At 39.0% G+C, this 26,277-nt stretch overlaps 2 protein-coding genes across 2 annotated transcripts in view; one reads left to right on the top strand and one right to left on the bottom strand.

Moving 5' to 3' along the window:
* The first annotated feature begins 52 nt into the window (after positions 1–52).
* LOC137281410 (uncharacterized) lies at positions 53–4,491 on the top strand. The gene is made up of 2 exons (XM_067812618.1): positions 53–1,474; positions 3,163–4,491. Exon 1 carries the CDS (start codon positions 108–110, stop codon positions 1,434–1,436), a length of 1,329 nt encoding a protein of 442 aa, XP_067668719.1. The 5' UTR covers positions 53–107; the 3' UTR covers positions 1,437–1,474; positions 3,163–4,491.
* A 12,251-nt stretch (positions 4,492–16,742) lies between these two features.
* LOC137281415 (SH2/SH3 adapter protein dreadlocks-like) overlaps positions 16,743–26,277 on the bottom strand; it is a 40,366-nt gene continuing 30,831 nt past the window's right edge. The window contains exons 2-3 of the mRNA XM_067812629.1: positions 20,116–21,137; positions 16,743–17,709 (exon numbers count right to left, since the gene is read on the bottom strand). Coding sequence (XP_067668730.1) covers positions 17,503–17,709; positions 20,116–21,108 — 1,200 coding nt within the window. The 5' untranslated portion in view covers positions 21,109–21,137 and the 3' untranslated portion in view covers positions 16,743–17,502. The remainder of the gene's footprint in view (positions 17,710–20,115; positions 21,138–26,277) is intronic.

Consider the following 26,277-nt stretch of genomic DNA (forward strand, 5'->3'; position numbering starts at 1 on the left):
GTCAGGAACAGTTGGGAATTTTGGACTGACCGTCTTGTGAGTGTGTGGCTAGAACACTCAGGTTTTGTCTCAGAGACCGATACGGCCACGGGTCGTGGTCTGCCAAAATGGCGCAGCCAGAGGGGCAAGGGGCCAAGGGCCAGCGTGCACCCGATTCTGACAATTTCTTTGAATTTGTGGAAAACCTCACGGAGGTTACCACCATTCCTTTGGAGAGTACGTCCACGGGAGGAAAGTCAAACTCTATGCAAGGTTTCCGGAGTGAAACTGAGGGGGTCAAGAGGAAAGCCGCATCTCATAGAGAACTTGACCCCGCGGGGGAGAAACAGTCCCCCCTTGATGCCATTTTGCGCTCGCTACTTGCAAGCCAGCAGGCCCAGTCACACACCATGGCTCAGATCAGCACAGCGTTGGCTAAAATTAGCAACAGCGCGGAGAAGGCCGAACAAGACCGAGAATCGGCGAGTGGCGGTCAAAACAAAAACAAACATGGCGGCGCCCAGGAAATGGAGGAGGGTGAAACGTCCGACGAGGATGAAATGGACATGTTGATACACAGGTGCCTTGATCAAGGGGAGGAGACGCAGACCGATGATGAGACCGACGATTTTAATAGTCTCATGAAAGACATGACGGAGTTTTTCGGGGAAGAAGATAAAACAGGGCCTGTGATTAACAGCGACTTAGCTAGGTCTATCAATGATGGGCTCACTAAAACCCCGAACTTGGAAAAACTCAAAGCCATTATGGAAGCTTACAAACGCCCTAAAAACCTGGAATACTTGATGTCACCCCGCGTTAATGCCGTGATTTGGCATGAGGCGAGAGCTATGACCAGGTCCAAAGACATTAACCTGCAACGGATTCAAAATCTGCTGGACAAGGCCACTACTCCGGTTATTCAAATGATGGACTCCCTTATGTCGGCAGTTGTTCACAAGAAGGACATTAACCCTAAAGAACTCCTGGGGAAAACCAAGGATGCTGTTAGAATGTTGGTGGGCCTACATAGTGATATCAACAACACAAGGCGAGAGAATTTTAAGCCAGACCTTCGTGGGCCTTATAAACGGTTGTGCTCAGTGGATACAGTGGCAACTACAAACTTGTTTGGAGATGACCTCCCAAAGAACATAAAGGACATAACAGAGTGCAAAGAACTGAGTAACAAATTACATAGCTCTGAGAAGCAAAATAGGAGTTTTACTGCTCCATCACCCTCTCCACGTGGACATGGCGGAGCCCACCACGGAAACAGATTCAGGCCTTATGACTCACCTTATAGAGGACATAAGAAAGGTGGTTTTACTAAAGGTAAAGGTCAGTCCTCTCACTCAGGCACATATGGACCTACAGGCCGGCACAACCAAGGACCTTTTTTAGGCAAGCGACCGACAGGGTCACCATGGAAAAAAGGGGACCAGCGGAAACAGTAGAACAGTCCTGTAACCAGGGTGATGTGGAAACCGCTCAGGTGAGCTGGCTACTTGACGGTATTGGCAATACACCACAAAATTTTATGGCAGGGAAAGTTGGCTTGTGTCATGACAATTGGAGGGTGATCACGTCAGACACGTGGACACTAAAATGCATTCAGGGAGCGCGAATAGAGTTTAAGCATCAAATATACCAGCCCGTCATACCTACACCCTTTAGGATACACAGTGACGAGTGGGAGCGGGTAGACAACGAAATCTCCCGTTTGCTTCGCATTAGTGTGATTGAAAAATGTACCCATGTTCCAGGGGAATATATATCTAACATTTTCTGCAGGGAGAAAAAAGACAGTTCACTAAGAATAATTCTGAACTTAAAAAGCTTAAACAAAGAGGTTGACTCATCACATTTCAAAATGGACACTTTCAAAACAGCGATCTATCTGGTACAAAGAGACTGTTACTTTGCATCAGTAGATTTGAAAGATGCATATTACTCTGTTCCGATACATGCTCAAGATAGAAAATTTCTAAGGTTTTACTGGAACAATGAGCTATATGAATTCACTTGTTTACCAAATGGATTAGCATCTGCTCCAAGACTTTTCACTAAAGTTATGAAACCTGTCTTTTCAAGCCTAAGGAAACAGGGATTTGATAACACTGCCTACATTGATGACTCCCTGTTGGTAGGGGAGACGGAAGAGTTTTGCATGGAGAATGTGAAATGTACAGTGAACACTTTAGACACATTAGGTTTTACAGTTCACCCTGAAAAATCGGTGCTAAGGCCTACAAAATCCATTACATACCTGGGGTTTGTAATTGACAGTGAAACCATGACTGTAAATTTAACACAAGAAAGAGTAAAGAAAATTCAAAAAGTGTGTCGTGACCTACTGAAGTCCAACATGACTAAAACTACCTCAATCAGGACTCTTGCTGCAGCAATCGGACAACTAAATGCTAGTGGACATGGGATGATGTTTGCACCCTTGTACTATAAACATTTGGAAATAGTTAAGAACAAGGCTCTCAAGAGGGAAAAAGGGAACTATGATGGGAAAGTTTTGCTTGATCATACTTGTATCCATGATTTAAAATGGTGGATTGACAATGTGGGGAAAAGGCCACAGTTTCTTGACCAACGTCAGCCAGATGTACTGGTAACCTCAGATGCCTCTAAGACAGGTTGGGGCGGAGTTATGAATGGAGTTAGTGCACAGGGACTCTGGTCTAGTGAGGAAAGTGAAATGCATATAAACTCCTTAGAGCTGTATGCAGCCTGGTTAGTGCTAAAATCACTCTGCGCAGATGGCAGTCACCTTCACATAAGAATAATGATAGACAATACCACTGCAGTTGCCTACATTAATCACATGGGTGGTACAAAAATAGGATGCAATAGCATAACAAGGAAAATTTGGCAGTGGTGCATCGGACGAGACATTTGGATCTCAGCAGCTTACTTGCCAGGGACACAAAACACAGAAGCAGACTGGCACTCTAGGAATATGTGTGATGATAAGGAATGGCAATTAGATTGCAGCGTTTTCCAAACCTTAACATCCATCTATGGTACCCCATCTAGAGACTTGTTCGCCTCACGGCTGAACACACAATTGGATAGATATGTGTCCTGGCACCCTGATCCTTGTGCAGAAGCAGTGGATGCCTTTTCTGTTTTTTGGGGAAATTCTTATGACTATATTTTCTGTCCTTTTAGTGTGATCGGACCAGTCTTGCAGAAGATACACAGAGAAGCGGCCGACGTGTTAATGGTGGTTCCCATATGGACAACCCAGCCATGGTTCACCAAGCTGCTGCAATTGTTAGTAGATTGTCCAAGGCTGCTGCCAAGATCACCAAACCTACTGACACTGAAAAACCGACCACAAGCTTTACACCCGCTTCACCAGAAATTGCGACTGGCAGCTGTAAAATTATCAGGGGATCTATTCAAACGGAGGGATTTTCAACAGCAGTTGAGGACATCATACTGCACTCATGGAGAGAAACCACGCACAAACAATATGGGACATATCTCTCAAAGTGGAGGTTGTTTTGCAACAAATGGAGTATCAATCCCTTTTCACCCACTTTGAGGCAAGGTTTAGACTTCCTAGCTCAGCTGTTTAAGTTAGGTCTCAGTTACTCGGCAATTAACACCGCCAGATCAGCCCTGTCTGCTATTGTGAAGACGCCAGAACTGACCCATCCACACTTTGGACAGCACCCTACAGTCACAAGATTTATGAAAGGTGTCTTTAATTTGAGGCCCTCCTTGCCTCGTTATAATGTGACATGGGACGCAAGCACAGTGATAAAATATCTAAAAGGTGTTAATGAAGATGAATCCTTGCTGTTGCTATCAATGAAGTTAGCAACTTTGATACTACTGCTGTCAGGACAGAGAATTCAGTCTCTCCATTTGATTGACAACAGGAATGTAGATATTTCTAACGGACAAGTCAAGATCAGATTTGGTGACCTGTTAAAACAGACACGACCAGGATACCAACAAAAAGAACTAACTTTTCAGAGATACCCAGACAAAGCACTGTGTGTAGTGTCTTTGCTAACCCAATACTGTGAACACACCAAGGATCTGAGAGGAGAAGAGACAGCTTTATTCATAGCCACACAGAAACCACACAGAAGGGTCTCCAAGGACACCATTACTAGATGGGTGAAGACTATGCTAAAGAATGCTGGCATCAATATGAAAATATTTAAGCCTCATAGCATAAGGGCAGCCTCCACTAGCAAGGCCTGTAACCTTAAAGTACCTTTAAAAACAATACTGAATACAGCAGGCTGGAGCAAGGACTGTGTGTTTGGACGTTTCTACAACAAACCAGTAGAAAATGACAGTGTTTTCAGTGATGCTATTCTATCACCTGAAAATTTGAGTAGTTCTTAGCAATACATTTGCTCTGGAAGAGCTTGATCCTGTTTCGCCGACCTAGTTAATGTGTAGAGGTTTTAGGCATAGTGACATAAAATTTTCGCAATAATGTTTCATTGTACTTTTGGAATACATATTGAAAGAGAACGAGTATTGTGTGTGTTCTTTAACATGTGGTTGAGGGGAAAACACTTTTCTGGAAATATGCCTCCTACTCTAAAATCTCACGGGATTCCGATAGTACGGAATGGGGAGGTGGAATTTAAATATTAAACGAGACTTACCTGTAAGGTGAAGTTTGATATTAATTCCACCGACCCATGAAGTACTGAGGGATTACGTGCCCTCCACTCCCACCCTTGCTAGCCAGGAACCATATTTCTACGCTAAAGACTGATGTTTCAGCGCATGCGCACATCTCACGTAATCCCTCAGTACTTCATGGGTCGGTGGAATTAATATCAAACTTCACCTTACAGGTAAGTCTCGTTTAATATTTAAATTAAGTAAGATCATATTAGAACTGGGATTGTCTCAAGTCATTGTCCAAGGAAGGGAACTAGATCTTCATAGATCTTTCAACTGTCCTGTTATTAACAAACTGTAAGAGTTATGACTGTCTAAGCCCTGGAACTTACATAAGCCAAAGTCGAAATATGGGATATCATTTACCCACTGGATATTCTGTAAGTTAATATTAAAAATTAGAAGTCGTGATTATCGCTATTGATCACTTTGTGGAAAGGGGTTGTGTGTTTTTCGTTCATATAAATCTCACGAATCTTGATCGATCTCTCAGTTAACTTTGGGAACAGATTGTTTTTGCTCATGTTGTTTATTTGCTGAAATTGTAAATATGTTTGCCCAACACATGATTTGTTTGTTGAGTTTATGTTGCAGCAGAACAATTCTGTAAACCTGTTTATTTCTGTGTATTTACTGAATTAAGAATGCTTTGTGTACATCATGAGGTTCAGGCTCTGGTTTGGCATGGTCGTCAGCGGGACGGACGGAACTGTACTTAACATGATCTCAGGATAGCAGTTTTGCCAAGCATGAAACTCAGTAGTTTCATGACTGTTGGTTCTTGTCTCTGCTGGTCAGTATTTCCAACGCCTTATAAGGGGTGTGGGGTAGCCAAGTGGTTAAAGCATTTATTCGTCATTGGAAAGGTGTGAGGTATTGTACATTTGAAGGAATATGAATGGTATATTCATATATCTTGTGATAGCTTCAGAATCAAAATGGTAGAAGACATCAAACAGAATAAATTTTAAAATCTGAAGAAAATAACTCGAGTCTTCTTAAATGTTTTGTCTTTTGTGCAGTATCCAAATAGGAACCACAAGTTATAGACAGAATCAAGATTTGACAACAATTATGCAGTTCATCTCTACAAAAGCATTGAATTATGTTACCACCGTAGTTTATATGTCTTTGGCCTGTTTAAGTGTTGGTTGTTTTTTCACGATACTTTTCCGACCTTGATAAATGTGGATTACAAGAAAAATAATGACAGAAACTGAAGTTTCAACAAAACTGTCTTATATCTTTCACTCACTTTCCTCAGATGCTTGTCTAGAAAATCTTGTTAAATATACTAATATATACCATCCTCTTTCAGTGGGGATAATGAAAGTTGTCATTTTATTTGAGAATGTACCTAACATATTACCATAATCATTTGTTTTGTATCATGGAAACATAGAAAAATATCTTTATCATTCATGTATAAGTGGAAAATATAAAAAAAAATTCAGGCTGAGGCTGGACATGAGATGCAGCTTCCGCATTTCACAGACAGGACATATTTCAAAGTTTTCTCGTCCATTTTACTGAATCTCAAACCAAATGCTCAAATCATCAATCACTTGTTTCATTACTGAAAACAAATTAACAGATTGATAATCTAAGTTAAAAAAAAAATTCAGATTTAGAAAGATTTGCTGGGCTTCTCGTTGCATATGTATTCTTAGAGATTTTATGAAATTAATGTTTCCTATAGCTGTAGAATTAGTAATAACATGCTTTAATTTTACAAACATCATTATTCTTACTGTTTGCCTCTGTGATAGGTCATATGTCAGAGCAGTGCTCAGCATTAAATCAGAATTGTGATTGTATGGATTCTGTTCAAATTATTATTAATTGTACAGCAAATGTGTTTGCATTTTCATATCACAATTAAGAAAGTGCTGAATATCTTGTTGCTGATAACCATTGTTGGATGGTTGTTGTTTATATACATTTATAATGAAAAAACAAATAAAGTATTGAAACTTAAGTGTGGGTTTGTTGTTCAACTTCTGCTTGTTTGTTGTTTGAAGCTGCACTCGGTCGCTCGTCGCGCCGAAGACCCGGGTTCGATACCCCACATGGGTACAATGTGTGAAGCCCATTTTCTGATGCCCCCTGCCGTGAAATCGCTGGAATATTGCTAGAAGCGGCGTAAAACCAAACTCACTCACTCACTGCACTCGGCTACATTCTAACTATACGGTGGAAGATAATCCAGTGATCAACACCATGAGCATCAATCTATGCATTTGGGATACAATTACATGTCAACCAAGTCAGCAAGCCTGACAACCGGAACCTGTTGGTTGCCCCTTAAAACAGTTACGGTGTGCTGAAGATCAATTCTAACCTGGATCTTCATGTATGGTTCTTATTCAAAGATTTGGTTAAATCCTGAGAAGAGTCTGGGTACATTCCAGATGAGTTACACAAATAGGAAGACATGATGTGGTGTATCAAGATGTGTCTTATTCATCTTGACGCTAAAACAGTGCGACACCAATCACTGGTTTGTCTGATAAAGAGTGAGAATTTTTTTACCACATAAGATGCATGCATGTGGAAGGAAGTAATTTACACCATATAGCCTCCTACTCAGCTTGTCCTCCCTTTCACTCATAATCACTCTACTTTCAAATACTAAATGACCTGTTGGACCTGTTTACAAAATGTTGGACCCCTTTTCCAAAATCGCACCATGTTGGAAAGGGCACTTAAATCTCCATATCATCACCACCTCCAAGAGATGATCTGCAGTGCAATTATTAAATCAAATTCTAGTTTTTTGATAGCTTTTCAACTTTTCTGGACTTTGCATGTCTTTAGCATGATATAACCAAAGTTTGTTTCAAAGCAGCAGTTTCCTCCTCTCCAATACAAATGCCAATCCATCAGTCCGTGTTTGGTCGCAGAAGCATCTCCTATCAACAAAAATCACAAAACACCAGCAGACTTCCTTTTGTACATTTTATTTCAGCACAAGTGAAATAAAACTTGCTTTTTGTGAAATAAATTACTTGAAATGATCAATAATGGTGGTATATCCAGGTACCTGCAGTCTCTGCTAGCTGCAGGCGGACATCGGCAACATCGCTGTCAACATGGGACACCATTCAGAGCCTGACCGAAAATAGGACGAATTTCACATCTATAAACTAGCTTATCTCCCTGTTTTCTATGAAATAATAAAACTGTACATATTAGTCCTGGTGTTCTTACTAAATGCCACATCCCTCCTTCAGCATTAGTGACTACTGATTTGTAAATGTACAATTGTTCCGCAAAATCGTAGGGTGACCAACCTTGATAGCTACATTTTCTTGCAAAGACTACAGATCACTACATCAGGTCAAGTTCTGAATGGTTGATCAGGCGACAGTAACAACTGCAGTGACAGCAATAACTGCAGCAGCAGCAGCATTAAAAAGCTTGCAACAGCCACAAGGTATGAAGCAAATTTATATCATGCACAATGTCCTATTGGAGGTATGCTTGCCTTCTCATCACTACAGTTGCTTCCCTTTGATTGTGGCCTTGAGCCATGAACATCAACCTGCATGTGAAGGAAAATGCTCTACAAGAGAAACATGTCCAACATTCTGTCTTATATGCTGAAGTGAACCTACATGTTTGTCTCAAAAACCTTATGATATTTGTCTTAAGGATGAAATAGGAAGTATATCGATCAATTAATCCATACTTTTCAACCAAACTTTTCTAAGGTAATGTGTTGGTGGGGTCAGTGCATAAATCTCTAATATTATGTTGCCACAATTATAGTTTGGGATGAAAATTTAGGAAATTCCTCATGCAACATGTTTAAAATCAGAAGAAGAGCATGCTGGCGTAACATTATTTATATAGAAAACAAAGCCTTGCTAAAAAGCGAAATAAAACGAAAATTAGCAAGACAAGGACAGCAAACAGAGAAGCTGTTACTGGGGAGAAATCACTTGCCTAATTCTTCCCGAGATCATCTCAACTGACCACAGTCCAGAACGGACCAATGATATTAAATCTGAGACTGTCAGCTCTGGACTTCAGTGGCTGGGCTGGGTTTCTACTGGGACCAATGTCAGAGGTTTATAACGCCTAGATAATGCCTGTCTTATTATCAAAGATACACCGTTGAAAAATCACACTATTCATGAATTCAATTACGTTTTCCTTCTCAAGCAGGTTAAACAATGAACGCATCAATGAGCAAATAGATCTGTTTATAGATAATATTTGAAAGAAAACTCTGATGAATATGAAAATCAAGATGCCATGGAAACAAATGATGAGGTCACTCATTTTCTTAAAGGTCATATGAGGTATTTTCAACATTCAGTGAAAACTATGATTTTTTTTGCTTTATACACGTAAGAAGAGGTTAAATCCTCCCTTTTGTAACTTCCAATTGATTTGGTGACTTATTTTCATAAAAGCATGTTCTAAATATTTTGATATTATCCTCTGACAGACTGAGACAACTAGAAAAAAACCCACACAACCAAAAAATCAGACTGAAAGATTGCCAGGTAACATTTCTAAATTTCAGCCTCATATTTGTTTCCACAGTGACAGAACATATGCATCAAATCCTTAATTCTTCAACACAGCCATCCACAGAACTAGCAGGTGTTTCAATGATCTACGGATATGTGAAATGGACAAAGGTGTCAGTATCTGTCAATCATTGGTGACAGACAGTGGTGGGTTATGTACATGTATATATAGCATGCATTGTATCATTAGATAAAGACAGGAGTCAGCAATGTATATATATATGATTAAAATCACCTAAATTCTAAAAATGCACAACTGTGACCCTTGACCCTTGACCCTTGTAGCTTTAAGGGTCTGCCATCTTTAAAACACTCCCAGATGATGAATGCTTAATGTATCTGGAGAACATGGACACTGGAGTTAAAACATATCTAAGCTTGTGGTAAATAATATCAGTTCTAGTACCCGTTGGATTTTGATTGTGTGACTGACTTTGATCTAACATACTTTTCAGGGGTGTAACGATATTTTCATGATATTCGTTCTACAAAGTGAAATACAACCATCACACCATTTCTATACTGAACAGCAAAAGATATGCAACTCTGACTTTTTGTCATGCTTAAAACATTAAAGTTAACGTTTACGACTAAATTGTTTTAAAAACTGCATTTTTTTTGCTGTTTGGTATATTAGAGGTTTTATGCATTTCATATGCGTTTTATACTGAAGGCTTTTACTTCACCAACACAACTTTACGTGGTTAAAGTGGAAAACTCTTTAACTGTCACGAAAAACTTAACTAATGGAGAGGAGCGAACAAAAGTCTTGGTATGAAAAACATGTTAACAAGAACACAACAAAGATTGTTCAACACATAATGTGCACAGAATTTCAGTTTTGAAAAGAAAGATATGGGGATCATGAATATTTTGGGGTACTTTGCCATTGTCTACCCATTCTTTCAAAATTCCCCCAAAATGTTCATGATCCCTTATTTCATTTTATCAGTATAAGAACAGTTTTCCCGATAACCTCTCTCAAGTACATTGAGCATTTCTCTGAATATATCAATCAGTATAATCATCTTCCTTATCTTATTCCCCTTCAGTATATATATTTCCTTGCTCACAAGCCATCAACCTCAATGTTCTTAAGGATGCAAAAATTACGATCATTCCATTGTCGTGACAAGAATCGGTACACCCCTAAACTTTTCCAAAAACCCCACACAGAATCATCATTCCTGGCAAGAAGGTGTAGACTGGAATAAATATGTTCAACTCCACTTCTAAAATCCTAACTCAAAGATATGAAATAAAAGCTGCTTCCATTGACAGTTATTAAAAACCATTTCATTGGTTATTCTATTCCACAGTGTTGTCACTGTGAGTAATCCACATACAAACATGCAATATATTCAGCAATAATTAAAACCCTGTTGAGCATTACGTAATGACAGTACACCATGCAATGACTGCTACTTGTTCCTGTGTGAAGGAAACCGAGAAATGTCAACATTACAACCTTAATTCGGAAACAAATTTGAACACTGGACATCAGATTTTACATTTCAACTCTGATCTACCTAGTCGAGGACATTAGAGCTGAAACAGTTACTTGAGTGAGTGTGATTTTACACTGCTTCCAATGATATTCCAGCAACAGCGGGCTTAAACACTTGAAAAATTACATGATCAATAGTGTGTCTAATTACTCAAGTAATCATTAGTATGACTAATTTGATCTTAACTAAAACTTACCGCACCACAAAATCTGTCAGGTTCATCACAAGTCTAAACAAGTTGTCAATGAATGAAATTATAGGTGACATTTCTTTGACACTGTTTGTATACGTTTCACTTAACAATACTGAATTTGTTTCAGAATTTTATGACCCTCCAAAATTTGCAGTGGTTAGCACTTTCTATGACCTGACATCAAATATCCAAATTTTGGCACCTTAACTACTAATTTCTTTCAACCTCTGATCAAACAAAGAATCCTCTATTATCATTCCTACTACTGGAGTGTCTGCAGACCTTATTAACAGGTTTCTGCAAACAAATTTTAACAAATTCATGAAAATCACAAAAATAATTGTTGATGAAGGGACTTGATGTACTTAACTGACTTGAAGTGTTCGCATGTCCAGGTTTAGTTTCATCCTGTCCACAAGTTGAATCAAGATTTAGGTCTCGGTTTCCTTCTCATGCTTATGTGATGTTCAACAAGAAAGACAGAATTCAATTTACATCTCTGGCGCTATTGTATTCCGCGCTCAAGGCATATTCCAGTGAAATTCTAGGATTCTTTAAACAGTTCTAACATTAGATCTTAAGTGTTCTGTTACGTACAAGATTCCGTTACAAGAACACTACAAAACTTCACATTTTGACATCAAGCAGAACAACTGACCATTCTCTGAACGGCTTGTGAGAAATCACAAATACTTCTACATACAAAAAGAGTTGGTCCAACTTGTGGCATCATCACAGAACTCAGGCACATTTTGAAAACTCCATTTCTCCATATAATTATGCAGTAAGAATTATTGTCAGTGACAAATGCTACGTCAACAACCTACTGACATGTAATGACAACTGCTGTTGTCTATTTCACAAATGCTGATATTTACATCAATACATTGCAGCTGAAATTGATGCCATTTGGTATTAGTCTTGAACTCAAAACATTAATTTCCATATCTGATTACAGGACCTAACTGAACCAAAACTTTACTTGCCCAGTCTGATGATATAGCAACTAAATTAACATTAACTGAAATTTTCTTTAAAAAGCTGAAAAATATTTTTTTTTAATTAAAAAAAGTAATAAATGGTGCAGTTTATACAAAGCCATTCATTGTTGTAATACTTGAAATAAGTCTTTGGTTGAGAGCAAAGCAAATTAGCCAGTTTACATATGAAGCAGATTTAAAACCTATTAATGACCAATGCATCATCCCATTGACATTAGATTACAATTGTTCCAATGAATTTTGCATGCTGATATTGTAAGGAAAATACTAGTATGTAGAACCCTCAATCGATATGGTCAGTATTTCACAGGTTTGTAAACACTTTTGTTCTCCAGCAACCAAAACAGCAAGACTATCATTTACAAATAAAATTCTACAAAAAACTTGGTTTCAGTGAGTAAATGGGTTCAGTTTTTTGTCTGCTTTTAACAATATTCCAGGAATAACACAGACGGGGACACATGAAATGGGCTTTTCCCTAATTGTGCCCATGTGGAGAATCGAACCCTAGTCTTAAGCATGACAAGCGAACCACTAGGCTACTCCATTTTCAGGAAGATTCCAGCAATATCATGGCAGGGGACACCAGAAAGGGGCCTCATCCCTTGTACCCCTGTGAGGAATCAAACCCGGGTCATGTGACAAGTCTACAGAACTATCTCACTTTAGATTAATGGGTGATTAGATAACACTGGCAATTATCTCAAAAAACACACAACACTCAACATGCTCCCCGCCAAATTTCAAAGTAAGGCAAGCATGGGATATTCCTTCAAAGTAAGTTTATCTGACTTATTTGATCTATACACAGCATAATTTTATGATTCTTTTCAACTAAACAGACATATCTCAACTTCAGCACACAGTAGCTGTAGTCAGAAGATGGGAGAATCGAATGTTCCCAAACTTATGAAGTACTGACGATGATCAATGGTAAATGTGACAACTGTTTGGATGCTATTTGCTTGATAACTTTCAATACATAAATCCTAAATCGTCAGGGCTGCACATAGTTAGATGGAACAGTGACATAAATTTGAGAAGTTCAATTCCCAATGAACTGCATATGACATGAAATGTTTCATAAAGCAAGCCAGCAAACTTGTTCCGCATGAGCGACTTGTAACAATATTCCAGCAACATCACGATAGGCGACACCAGAAATGGGCTTCACACACTGAAACCATGTTGGCAATCAAACCTGGGTCGCAAGCGTGATGAGCAAAAACTTTATACCAAAAACTGTTCACAGTAACGGGGAGTATAGGTGTGACAATTTAAAACATTATTTCTGCAATATGAGGACAGTGGCGCCAATAATGACTTCATGAGTATGGTTTTGCACTGATTTGGGCAAATAGTCCAGCAATATCTGAAATGGCTGCCAAACTAGGGCTGGCTAAACAGACTGATAATTAGAAATATTGTCAACGTGAAAAATTACGACTGATCATCAATTTGAAAATAATGTCATTGATAATTTTGTATATAAACTTCTGTGACACAGTTTCAGTCTATTCACACAAAAGACAAAGATAGGTTTTTATTAATGAGTTGCTTCTAAATTATGTTCAGGATGCTGTTATGTAAAAAGCCCATACATACACATGTCAACACAGGTGTGAAATACATTTCTTTCCTTCAGTCTTTCAGGGCACATTTGGTAAAAGATACTTTCCCGATTTTCATTCAATTGATATTTTGTTTAAGATCATCGACCTTTATTGTCTATATGGATTGCCAACCCTACTTCGAACACTGTATCAATACATGGAATCAAATTGTGGTCTTTGGGGTGTCATGTGAATGCTTTAACCACAAACTATGCTACACACCCCACACACACATTAACTGAACCATTTAATTAGTATAGTGTGAGTATACACCTAAACTCTTGACTACCTCCATGAATAAAATTCCTTCTAACATTAAAAAAATTAGAAACATTTAAAGACAAATGACAAGTTCAATTTTTCATATCAAAGTTCATCAAAAATATGTCACACACAAACTTGCAACATTCACAGGAGACATTTTGGTCATATGGTCAGACTATCAACAATGCGAAATGTACAAAGACTGGATTGAAATTAGCGTCACGAAGCAGCCTGGAGCTAGCAAGGCAGTGGAGGACGAAGCACCATTGACAGCTATAGACGTCAGTTCAGCTGATATATTTCACAGAGGGAACTGACTGGCATAAAACATTATTCGTTCTAATGCTGAAGAAGGTGGGACATGAAAGACAATCAAATACCTTGGCTGTTACACTCTTTGGATTTCAATGATGAAATTTTATTATTTATTTTATTTCCTCATCAGCAATAATGTATGTCTGTTTTGAATATATCACTGCATACTCTAAAACAGACAAAATGACGTGAGGATAATGGAATATTTAAGAGCCAAGAACTGTTTTGAAAAAAAATAGACATGAAAGTTGAGAAAAGAGCATATGAACGAGTGAATGAGGGAGTATGGTCATATAGCGTTTCTAGCGATATTAAAATATTGTTTATATGGATGAGAGCTATACTTTGTTCAGTTCAACAGCTACCAATTTATGAGAACACGTAATAAGCTCTTTTTATACTCTTTCCTTCCACAGTTACAGGTGAGTTTCATCCATTTGATCGAGGGTTCTTAGGGCTACAATGACAATAATATCTGACATTTTACATTTACTAAACTTGTTAATTCAAGCAAACACTTCCTCTTAACTACATAACTTTTTACAGATGCAAACTCTAGGAAATAAAACATAATAAGAGAATTCCCCACCCCCACCCCCACCCCCACCCCCTCCCCCTCAGAAAAAGGGAAAAGCATCAATATGCATTAACCTCTTGGCATACATGTACGGATTCATAGCAGTACCTGTCTGAAAGAAGTCTTTCCTGTTTTTTTCAGATTAACAGAGTCGAAAATGAGTCACTTTAGTTTTACGCCACTTTTAGCAATATTCCATCAAAATCACGGTAGGGGACACCAGGAATGGGTTTCACATATTGTACCCATGTGGGGAATCGAACCCAGTCTTCATGCATCATCAGCCAACACTTTATCCACTCAGCTACGTGATCAGCCCTTCCATCATATGGAAGATTGGTTTGGATTTTAATTAATCCCCACAATATGGTTCTGACAAAAATATAAAATGTTGAAATATTTAAAATATGCACTACTCATACAAGTTTATATTAATGAAGACATTATTTTTCAGCTTGAGACATGTATTGTACAGAAGAATAGTCATATATCCAAAGCTGCACCTTTAATGAGTTCACTCCTGTCAATATTTCTGAGACAGATACTTCTGAGATTGAAGTGTTCCCTTGAAGTCTGTTCACTCAATAAACAAGTCTGTTCACTCAACAAATTTAACCTATTTTCTGACTTGTGAAGTAAAGTTGGTAGTGCATCTGTGATGACACTACCTCAGGACAAATGTGATGCTCAAAATTGTTAGCCTAACTCATAATGACACATGCAAATGCACACCGTGTCCTTTATGTTACACTAATAAACTTTCCCATAAAAGTCCTGTTTGTAGTTTTAGCCCATTATCAAACTAAAGGACACTTCTAGAACCATTCCCTTACAAGCTTTCACCAACTCACCATGTTTCATTATGATCAGGTCCACATAGTCGATTCCAAGAACAATCCATTTTGATTAAATTATGGCCGCAGGAAGTCAGATGGAGAATTACAAGAATCTTTAGTATCTTTCAGCCCGCAAATGCAGGATACAGGAATACTTCCCTGTTCGTAACTTCCCTGGTCTGTTCCCGTTTCACTAAGTCATGCCTTCAACATTTCCACACATAATCCCATCTGGATTAAACACAGTTTATAAAAGTTTGAATGTGCTCCTAGAAACAACTGTATTCCGCTTAAACAATTTTAATTGAAAATAATATTTGATTGAATATCTGCGGCAAAGACGTTTCAATATCTCATGGACAAACACGATTTATGACAGTCAGTTCACAATCAATAATTTATATATTACAATCTTCTCATGCCCTCATTAAGAATCTCAACGAAAGGTTTTGATACTTATGTAGATTACATTTCAAATCTATATAACATACATGTGCAAAAGACTAGGGCTCAATGAATAGTTAGTTCTTGCAGCATAAAACTACTAACCACACTGCACAGCTGACTTCATGGGGCAGAAAACCAATAGCCATGCTTCATGGTGAGTCCATGCTGCATAAAACTAACAGCCGTGCTTCATGGTGAGTTCATGCTGCATAAAACCATACAAGTTCATGCTGCATAAAACTCACAGCCATGCTGTATGGTGAGTTCATGCTACATAAAACCAAGATATGCTTCATGGTGAGTTCATGCAGCATAAAATGACATCCATGCTTCATGGCGAGTTCATGAAGCATTAAACAGAACGACCATGGTTCATGGTGTGTCAATGCTGCATAAAACCAACAGCCATACAGCACTGGTGAGTTCATGCGGCACAAATCCAACAGCCACACTTCATGGTAAGTTCATGCTGCACAGAACCAAGATATGCTTCATGGTGAGTTAATGCAGCACAAAACCAACAGCCATACAGCAGGTGTGAGAAACAGTAGTGCCAATGATGACGATGATGATGACGATGACGATGATGATGACTGATATATTTTGACTGGTCACTTAATAAAGATTCTACTGGAGGCAGTATCAAGTCTGCCTCAATATTGGGATTACCTTGCCATCTATATGAAGGTCTGTTCCATGAAAGAGCAGTAGAGTTTGACAACGCTGAGATACTGTTGGTAGAGACTTCCAAGTAAAACAATAAAACAAAAATAAACCAATTCATTGAGACTTTCTCCTTTGGGACTGGAATCTGAACCCAAAATACTTACATCTGTCAAATCCTCTTACCTTAAACAAAAGAATTCTCTATTAACTGACTGAGTTTGGTTCTACGCCACTTACAGGAATATTGCAGCAACATCACAAACGGGGACACCAGAAATGGGCTTCACACATTGTACCCACATGTGGATTTGAAGTGGGTCTTTGGCGTGACAAGCCAACGCATTAACCACTAGGCTACCCTATTGCATCCTCTATTAACATGTCACTGACCTTTACAAAAGACTGTATCAGTTATCACCAGCCATCACTAATGGGAAAATAGTAATGAAAATTAGGAAATGACATCGTTTCTACTATGCCATCTAGTTATCAAATTTAAATAAATCTGATCAGCAAAGAATACTGAGCCAACCCTCTAGAACTGCTACTGCTCTTTCATTGTAAAAGCTGCTGCAATACATGTCAATCAAACATTTCTATCGATAATAACAATAAAGCTGGTTAAATACATGACAACAGTCGTTTCAAATCGAGATTCTGCGTCTTACATATCTTAAGTAGAAGGAGCATACGCCCTTTTTCATATTTAAAAAAACATCAGCAAGTTCATTTCTCCTCTTCCATTTCTGAGTTGTTCTCCTGGCATGTTATTTTCACACTGAGCAGTTCTGTTCCGTACTCCCAGTGATGCAACTGTTCGTCCACTAACCGTGGGTGACCACGGCAGACCACGATGACCAGATTAAGAAATCACATCTGTGCATCAAGATGTCAGAAATCGGCTTGCATTACAAAAGGTTTGACAAGGTAGAGTTTTTCCGACTCCTGTTTGTAAATAGGATGTCTCTTGTAATGATCTATCAACTGTTCCAGAGACGTGAAAGTCTGTTGGCCTATTTGGTACTCGCCATCTTTAACATGAACACGAAAATGTTTGTTTCTATTGGGCGCCTTCAATACAACTGTATACTGGCCAGCCTGAAACACAACAAAGGATGTATGTACAAAAGGATATATGTTAAAAAAAGATATATGAGTAATTCATTAAGTTTAATTTCATGCCCCACTCAACAATATTCTAGCTATATGGCAGTGGCCTGTAAATAATCAGGTTGGATCAGACAATCTAGTGATCGAAAAGCATGAGATTCAATCTACACAATTGGGATACGATGACACATGCTAACCAAGTTCGCGAGTCTGACAACCCAATCCCGACTCTTACGACAGGTAACAGTACAATTCAGAGTGAATTAGTATTGTTTAATGTTGCCATGTTATTACATATCATCAAGGTGGGGCTTTAGAAATGGGATTCACACTATTTCCACAAGTGGGAAAAGAAGAAAAGTCATCTGCATGAGAGTGAATATTTTATCGTTGCCTATCCCTTGCCTTCCTCCAATGTTTTCAACACAGTTCAAACTGTCATTCTGTCCTCAGTGAACCTCAAGCTCTTCTCCTTTGACTACTTGTATTATGGGGGAGCTCCAGATATGACTCGAGTCAGGAAAATATGACACAGTTTGATGTCTATCTGTGTAAACACTAGGCAGGGCATGTTTAGGCTGAATTCAATCTGAGGCTGGAGAACTGCTGAACAGATGCTGTTACCTCCCCTTGTCCTTACTTGAACTTTATTAAGAACCTTATCATTGATTCTTTCAGAGCCTTGTCATTTGGGGCGAAGACTATCTGGTTCACACCTATTTTCACGGTTGTATTTAAACTACATTCCAAGTCTCAGTATCAGCACTTTGAACTTCAGCAGATATTACCATCTTAACCACTGACACAGTCAAATGAGTTGGTAAGGTTAGTCTTAGGCTGCTCTCAGCAATATTCCAGCGAGGGACATGAGAAATGGGCTTCACACATTGTACCCAAGTGCCGAATATAACCTGGGTCCTCAGCATGACAAGTGAACGCGTTAACCATAAGACTACCCTATGGCCCCAGTGAAGTAAAAGAAATTTATGATCCATGCATTTCAATGGATCACATATGATCATTGTATTTCCCTAATCCTACACGATCCATGCATTTCCCTGGATCCTATATGACTCATATACTTTCCTGGACCCTATATAATCCAAGTATCTCCCAGGATCCCAAATGATCCATGTATCTGTATGAAACAATTCTGGAAGAAAAATGATCTGTGGAACACCTAATCCAAATGAAATCCATGAAAATACAGGATCCATATAAGAGTTCAAGTTCACTGAGGGACATGAGAAATGGGCTTCACACATTGTACCCAAGTGCCGAATATAACCTTGGTCCTCAGCATGACAAGTGAACGCGTTAACCATAAGACTACCCTATGGCCCCAGTGAAGTAAAAGAAATTTCTTCTTTGGGATGCCTATTCACCATAAATACATCCGTATTCTGTATGAACCCTGTAAACCTCGACCTGTGTACAGAACTTCAGTATCTCTGGATCTCATATTGTACATGAATCCCTTTGGATCAGGCAGGATTTAAGAATGCCTGTATATGATACATCAGTACCTCCTGGCTTTGTGAAATCCACAAATATTTCTGGAGTGAAATAACGATTCATGAACCATGTGAATCCCTCAAGATAAATGCATGGTCCATGAATACCTGTGAATCCTTATCTTTCCATGAGTACCACTGGATCCCAATCCAACTCTAAATCTAAATGATCCACGAATATTCCTCTGGATTTCACATTACCTATGAACTTCCTAGGAACCTATATGAGAAAAATATACCTGTAGATAATGCAAAAAATGTGAATACCTATGGCTTTGGCATGATCCATAAATACCTCCAGACCATGTTGGATCTATGAACACCTTTGTAATGTATATAATCTATGAATACCACTGGACCTTGATTCAGCTCTGTATCTAAATGTTCCAAGAATGATCCCATGTTAACTATGAACTTCCCTTGATCATACGATCCACTTTATTTCCCTAGGTCCTATATGATCCATGTATTTTCCAGGATACTTTATGATCCAAGTATTTCCTTGGAACCTTTATGATCCATGCATTTCAATGGATCACATATGATCATTGTATTTCCCTAATCCTACACGATCCATGCATTTCCCTGGATCCTATATGACTCATATACTTTCCTGGACCCTATATAATCCAAGTATCTCCCAGGATCCCAAATGATCCATGTATCTGTATGAAACAATTCTGGAAGAAAAATGATCTGTGGAACACCTAATCCAAATGAAATCCATGAAAATACAGGATCCATATAAGAGTTCAAGATCTCAGGGTTGATTAAGGATCCATGAAAACCTGAGTGAACACACACAGGATGATCACATCAAACACAGGACCCTATCCTGGAATCCGACACAACCACACATAAGTGTCCTCCCAATACTTACGGCAGATTCACTGTCCCTAATAAGAAAGTCACCATCCTCGGCGTATTTGGATAAAAGTTCCTCACACTGAGGCCTGTTAATTTTCCCAAAGTACCAATCCTTATCCTGAAGGGGTCCCGACACATGGAACTGCCTCCGCCCACCCGTGATGCCCAGAGATGAAGCATTAGACAGACTACTTGTGGACTGTGATTGGGGGGTACAGGAGCTCATGCTCGTGCCTCGATCACCATCACACTCCTCTACACTTTGCACATAATTCCGCGGAATCAGCCCCATGTCGCCTCTAGAGTTCCGAGCAAACCACCACTCAGGATCCTCCGAAGGTTTGTCGATTATTTCAAGTCTCTGGCCTTTGTCAAAGCTCATCTCTTCCTTGTTCTTCCCCGTGAAGGGGTAGAGGGTGGTCACTACCTCAATACAATCATTCATCATGGACTCGGCCGTGGCGGCAGTGCAGTAGTCCACCTCGGAATCCACCAACACGTAATTCGACGGGAACCAGCCCACGGAATTGTCGTTCTTCTGGCCCTTCCACCAGCCGTCATTGGACTTTTCTAGCACAATTAAATGTTCCCCTTTCACAAGAGAAATTTCATCTTCTCGTTGGGACGTGTAGTGATATTTGGCAGTGGCAGGAGTTGCTTCATGGCAAGGCTGACTACTGGTGGAACTCCCACTTGGGTGAAGAGGACCATTACTCCTGGCATCACCATTACGCAGCGTCGCCGGTGATGGACAAGCTGAGTTCTTTGCAGCATCACTTTTCTTCCTCCCAAGGCTTTTAAGACTGGAGAATATTGATGCTTTGGGTTTGATACGTCGGACGTAGTTTGATGGCACAAATCCAGACTTGTTGGAACTGTTCTGGACTTTCCACCAATCCTTGCTGTCATCTAACAGAGTCAGTTTCTCATTCTTCTTTATGTCCAGTTCCTGGCTGTTTTCAGCGTGATAGTCATATTTTGCTGTCACAGTTACTTCTTCGGCCATCTTGAAGCATCCACGAGGGGGATCCTCATCTGAAAAATCAAGTTCAATGTAAGTGAATCTTACAGGTGGGTTGCAGTTTTGAACATTAAACATTCTCTACTTAAACATTGGTTTGAGTTTGTTTTTTTAAAAAAAATTAAGCCTCAAAACAATTGAAGCACTCAATAAGTTAGTATCTTAAAACTCTTTTCACCAATCAGATAGTGAAGCACACCTGCACCTGCATAACACAGAGAGGTGCAGTAACACCAATTTACAAAATGATTGTCAGCTACATTCAATGATCACATGATGAAAACAACCCTCATCCTCGAGTACTTTCAAACAAAAGCTGAAAGTCACTGTATGGACGCTATTTGGGAGTTAGTGTCCATAAGAATTTCAGGTGATGTGAGGTGAAATAGGGTTTAACGTCACACATAAGAATATTTTGCACATATGACGACATGCATGCCTGTGTATGTGTGCCTGTGTATGTGTGGTTTGCGAGTGCTAGCTCACTGAGATACCATGAGTCAGTTATGCTTAATGACCCCACTCTGACACATAATACTACTCCAAGCCGACCAGTCATTGCTGTACTCACTAATGCCAAGCTCCAGACTGAGACCAACAAGTACTATATTAAACATCTTTTGGTACGACACATCCAGGGATCAAACCTACACCTTCCGCTCTCTAGGCAGACACTCTAACCACTACACCAAAGTGGCAATCATGAATCACAGATCTTGCAGACTTGAGTTTGGACAACCGTCAGCAACCACATATCTGAAGCCTCTGTCCATTTTAACTTAATATAGTCAAGCAGAATCGGCTTATTATTGGACCATTTTCTAAAACAAATTTTTACTGAAATTAGCTTTTGACAGTACAAATACGTACACACTGCTACAAGCAGATCTCAGACAAGCTATGAATATTTCTCACTAAGACCATGTCCGAGTCATCTGCTCATTTAGTGAAGCAATTATGAAGAGTCACAAACCACCTCTGCTTGACCGTTACACCTGAGCCTGTTTGTCCATGAAACAATGATCTCCCTGACCAAGACTGACCTGGGTTGACTCATTCTCCCTACAATGATGCACCACACTGTTCTAATTCCACCATATTCCCTGGGGTCTACAGACCACTGAATATTGTGATTGGATATCATTACCAATTACATGGACGGGCATAACAACAATTTCCGTGAGTAAAAGTGTACCATTCAGTTGGCATGAGGAAGTGAGGGAGTTTGGTTTTACGCCATACTTGGCTACATTCCAGCAACTTGGCAGCAGTCTGTAAATAAATCCAGTGATCAACATCATGAGCATCAATCTACACAATTGGGATATGACATGTTTCAGCGAGTCAGTGAGTCTGACCACTCAATCCTGTTACTGAAGATCGTCGTAACGCCGTACTTCACGGGTTAACTTGGCATGAAGCAGTCTTACTCCCATTACTTTCGTATCCAGAAAAAGAATCTCTATAACAAGCAGAACAAGGAATACACTCAAATAATTGGTCCTAAATTGTTCAATAATGTCTCCAAATCAAAAGATAAGGGCCTCCCTTCACAAAGCATCAAGGTGATCATAAGTCACTAAGGTAACCTTAGTACAGTGTTAAAGAATGGGAGTTAAGGTCAACCTTAGTAAAGATGGCTTCAGGAATGTAGGCCAAGGTGCAGCAGACTAGCTGTTCAGAGGACCTGTGTTCGATTCCCCACTGGTGCTATGTGTGAAGCCCATTTCTTGTGTCCTGCATTTTCCCATAAAGTAATTATTCACGTAGAACAAAAAACATTCACTGCATTCATATTTGTAGATAATATTTTTATGATATGAGTCATATTCACCTCATAATGGCTTCACTAGTTACCACACACTATTAATCATGTTTTCATAGTATTAGTGAACTGTTTTATATACAAGCAACTGAAAAAAAAACAAAAGTGGACAATCATGAGCAATTTCAATGCTAGAATGTTGGATATCTTCCTGGACATTTTGCAAAACATCACAATATCATTTGTCTCCAATGTGTAAATGAAATATAGAGGAATGTCTTGTCAAAAGTCAATAAAACAATCAGCAAGCCGTAATGATATCTGCTCCAGGCAAGATAGCTGCCTGAGGGATCAAGCTTTTTTCCATAACATGTTCCTGCTTCCTGATGTAAAACTTCCCCTAACAGTAGTTGATTAATGAAAGTTCTACTGATGTGCTAGTAATAAAATAACAGCAACAAACAAAAATGTCAACATCTGATACAAGGACACGAGACATCCCATTGACATGAAACCGTTAACAACATATCATATGGTAGAACTGATTGACAATAAAATATCTTGTTCTACTCCTGTGTGACTGTGAAGGCTCTGAAACTGTTTTTCAGTTTAGACACAGTCTTCCTAACAATCTTCCTGTGTTCACACAGCCTGGGTTGTATGATCCCCTGGGAGTTGAGAAAGACAACTGAATGTAAGCTGATCCATTGACCAGGGTAATAGCTTTGTGCTTGGTAAGCATACTTCAACAGGACTGACTAAAGTGCATAACAAATATTCATTTATATTCATGGTTTCTGGTCATGCCATTGGTATAATTCATACTAATATTTGTGCACACACAAGGAATTGAGTGAGCAAGTGAATTTAGTCTTACCCCACATTCAGCAAAATTCCAGCAATATCAAAACACAGGGCACCAAACAAAGGGCTTCACACATTGCACCCATGTGGGGAATCGAACCTGGACCTTTGGCATGACGAGTGAACACTTAAACCAGTGGGCTAACCCACCATCCCAATATAAAAGAAAGGGCACACGCAGTCAAATCTAGCTTATCTACAGCTTATTACAAACATCAGGTTCACTTAAAATGGCAAGATGACAGTGTGTTGGTCAGGTTTATCATGACTCTCGGCAATATTCCAGCAACATCATATGGGCACATGTGGGAATCAAACCTGGGTCTTCAACATGATAAGCGAACACTTTAACCACTTGTCTACCCCAACATACACTACATAACATAGGCCAAACAGATGGGTTTTTCAGTTGTCTTGGGCTAGCCGACTTGTGCACATACTTATCTTTCCCTGACATATTCCACACACAAATGTATAACAAATGTTTATGCGAATAAACTGAATTACCAGAAGTAAATTTCATAAATGAGAGTACACTCTGGACTCATCATATTCTCATAAATAATTCATTGTGACCTAGCAGTTCCTTCCAGGTCAAATCTAAACCAAACATGACACACGCCTGCTACAGCACCACAATTCCACCAATCATCGATTCAGTGCATGGTTATGTCGTAAAGCAAAAAAAATATTCAGTCGTTTAAGTAAAACACAAACTGGTTGTCGATCACTTTTCAGAAGGCTACAGTTAGCAAGAACAATTTTTTCCACGAAAACATAATCTGAAAACATGACTGAAGTTGTAAATTAAATAATGTATCTTATTCAATGTAATGTGAAGTTATCCTATTTGGCTAAAAAGTCAAAATCCAGCCTATATCTCCAGGAAATGCCAGTAGATATTCTATAATTGGAACTTTAAAAATCTTAGTTCATGTCAATAAAATTTAACTAATATTTTGAGGAGGCGAAATGTATAGCGCTGATAATGGTCCCAATTAAAACAAGGAATGCTTGAACTGAATAAAATTGTAATGAAGAATAAGAATCAGTTTATCATTACTTACAAAATAATTATTTTTGTACAAAATACTTTCTCTCTCTTAGCCTATCAAGGACACTTGGTCTGGAATACCAGACAAATCTCAGCCCAGAATACCAGACAAATCCCAATGTCATGACATCAGGTATCGTGATATCTGAGTGAATGAGTCAGAATATATTTACTAGATGTCTGATCAATACAAGCCCTATAGTACAAGATTCAGAATAAATTCATCACCAGTCCAAAGCTGTAAGTGACTGAGCGAGTGAGTGTAAAACTATTCAAGTCACTGAGTCTAGTTTTACACCTCACTCAGCAATATTAAAGCCATATGACAATGTTCTGTAAACCATCGGGTCTGGACAAGACAATCTAGTGATCAAAAGCATGAGCATCAATCTACGCAGTTGGAATACAATGGCGTGTCACCCAAGTCAGCGCACGTGACCACCCAGACCCGTAAGTCAAAGTTTCCATTACAATTTACAGGTCAAGTGAAGCAATTTTTCTCAGCACATGTAAATACAACTCCCAACCCCTCCCCTGAAAGGAGTTAACACGTTATTTGATTTGGTCCAAACAGCAATGACAATTTTCTGCATATTCACACATCTTTCCCTAACGGACAACAGCCATATGAAAATGATAAATAGAATTCACTGATTACCAAAGATTCGGTTGATTTTTCCATCACATATACAAGTTATGACTCCTATTTGTCAACAGTAAGTACATAAAGTTCTCTATGTATGCATTCTTCTACTTCAGGGTTCTACAATACTCGGAGCTCAAATTCTCTCCCTAGAAATGTCGACTACTTGACTCAGAAATCAATGAAACATCACCTTAGTCTGGGGTCCTCGACAACAGTTTGTAAAGGCCTTTTATGTCTGAAACCCCTTGACTTTCATATTTACCATGAGGCTTTGTATACCCACACAAGACATATAGGATAACATGTACAAGCTAATGTTGCACACAAAGGATAACTGCCCTATAAAAACAATCATCTAATCATGTAATGGATAACTGCCCCATAAAAACAATCATCTAATCATGTAATTGTTTACCAACCTTACATTGATGCTACTGGGTTTCCTTACAAACATTTAATTGAAAATGTTAGCCTGGCTCCAACATTTTGAAAATAAAGCATTCAAAAACTGTTTCAAAATAAAACTTACCATCCAAATTGAAACCAGATTTTTTTCTGTGATGCCAATGAATATCCAGTTTTAAAAAATATCAGAATCCCATATTTTCTTATCCAAGCACACAACGAAAACAGTTAACATGAACAAACAACATCCACAAACTACCTTTCCTCCTAAAATACAGACACAAGCACTTCACATCCATCATGCAGTTCAAGGTAGATCCATCCCCATTCAGGAAGTCTCCCTTTGACCAGTGGTCAGCTTACTCAGCAATGAGTTAAGCCTAGCCTGAGAGAAGCAGCATCGGTAATGAGTAAGACAGT

Source organism: Haliotis asinina, chromosome 4 (genome assembly GCF_037392515.1).
Source record: "Haliotis asinina isolate JCU_RB_2024 chromosome 4, JCU_Hal_asi_v2, whole genome shotgun sequence".
Classification (NCBI taxonomy): domain Eukaryota; kingdom Metazoa; phylum Mollusca; class Gastropoda; order Lepetellida; family Haliotidae; genus Haliotis; species Haliotis asinina.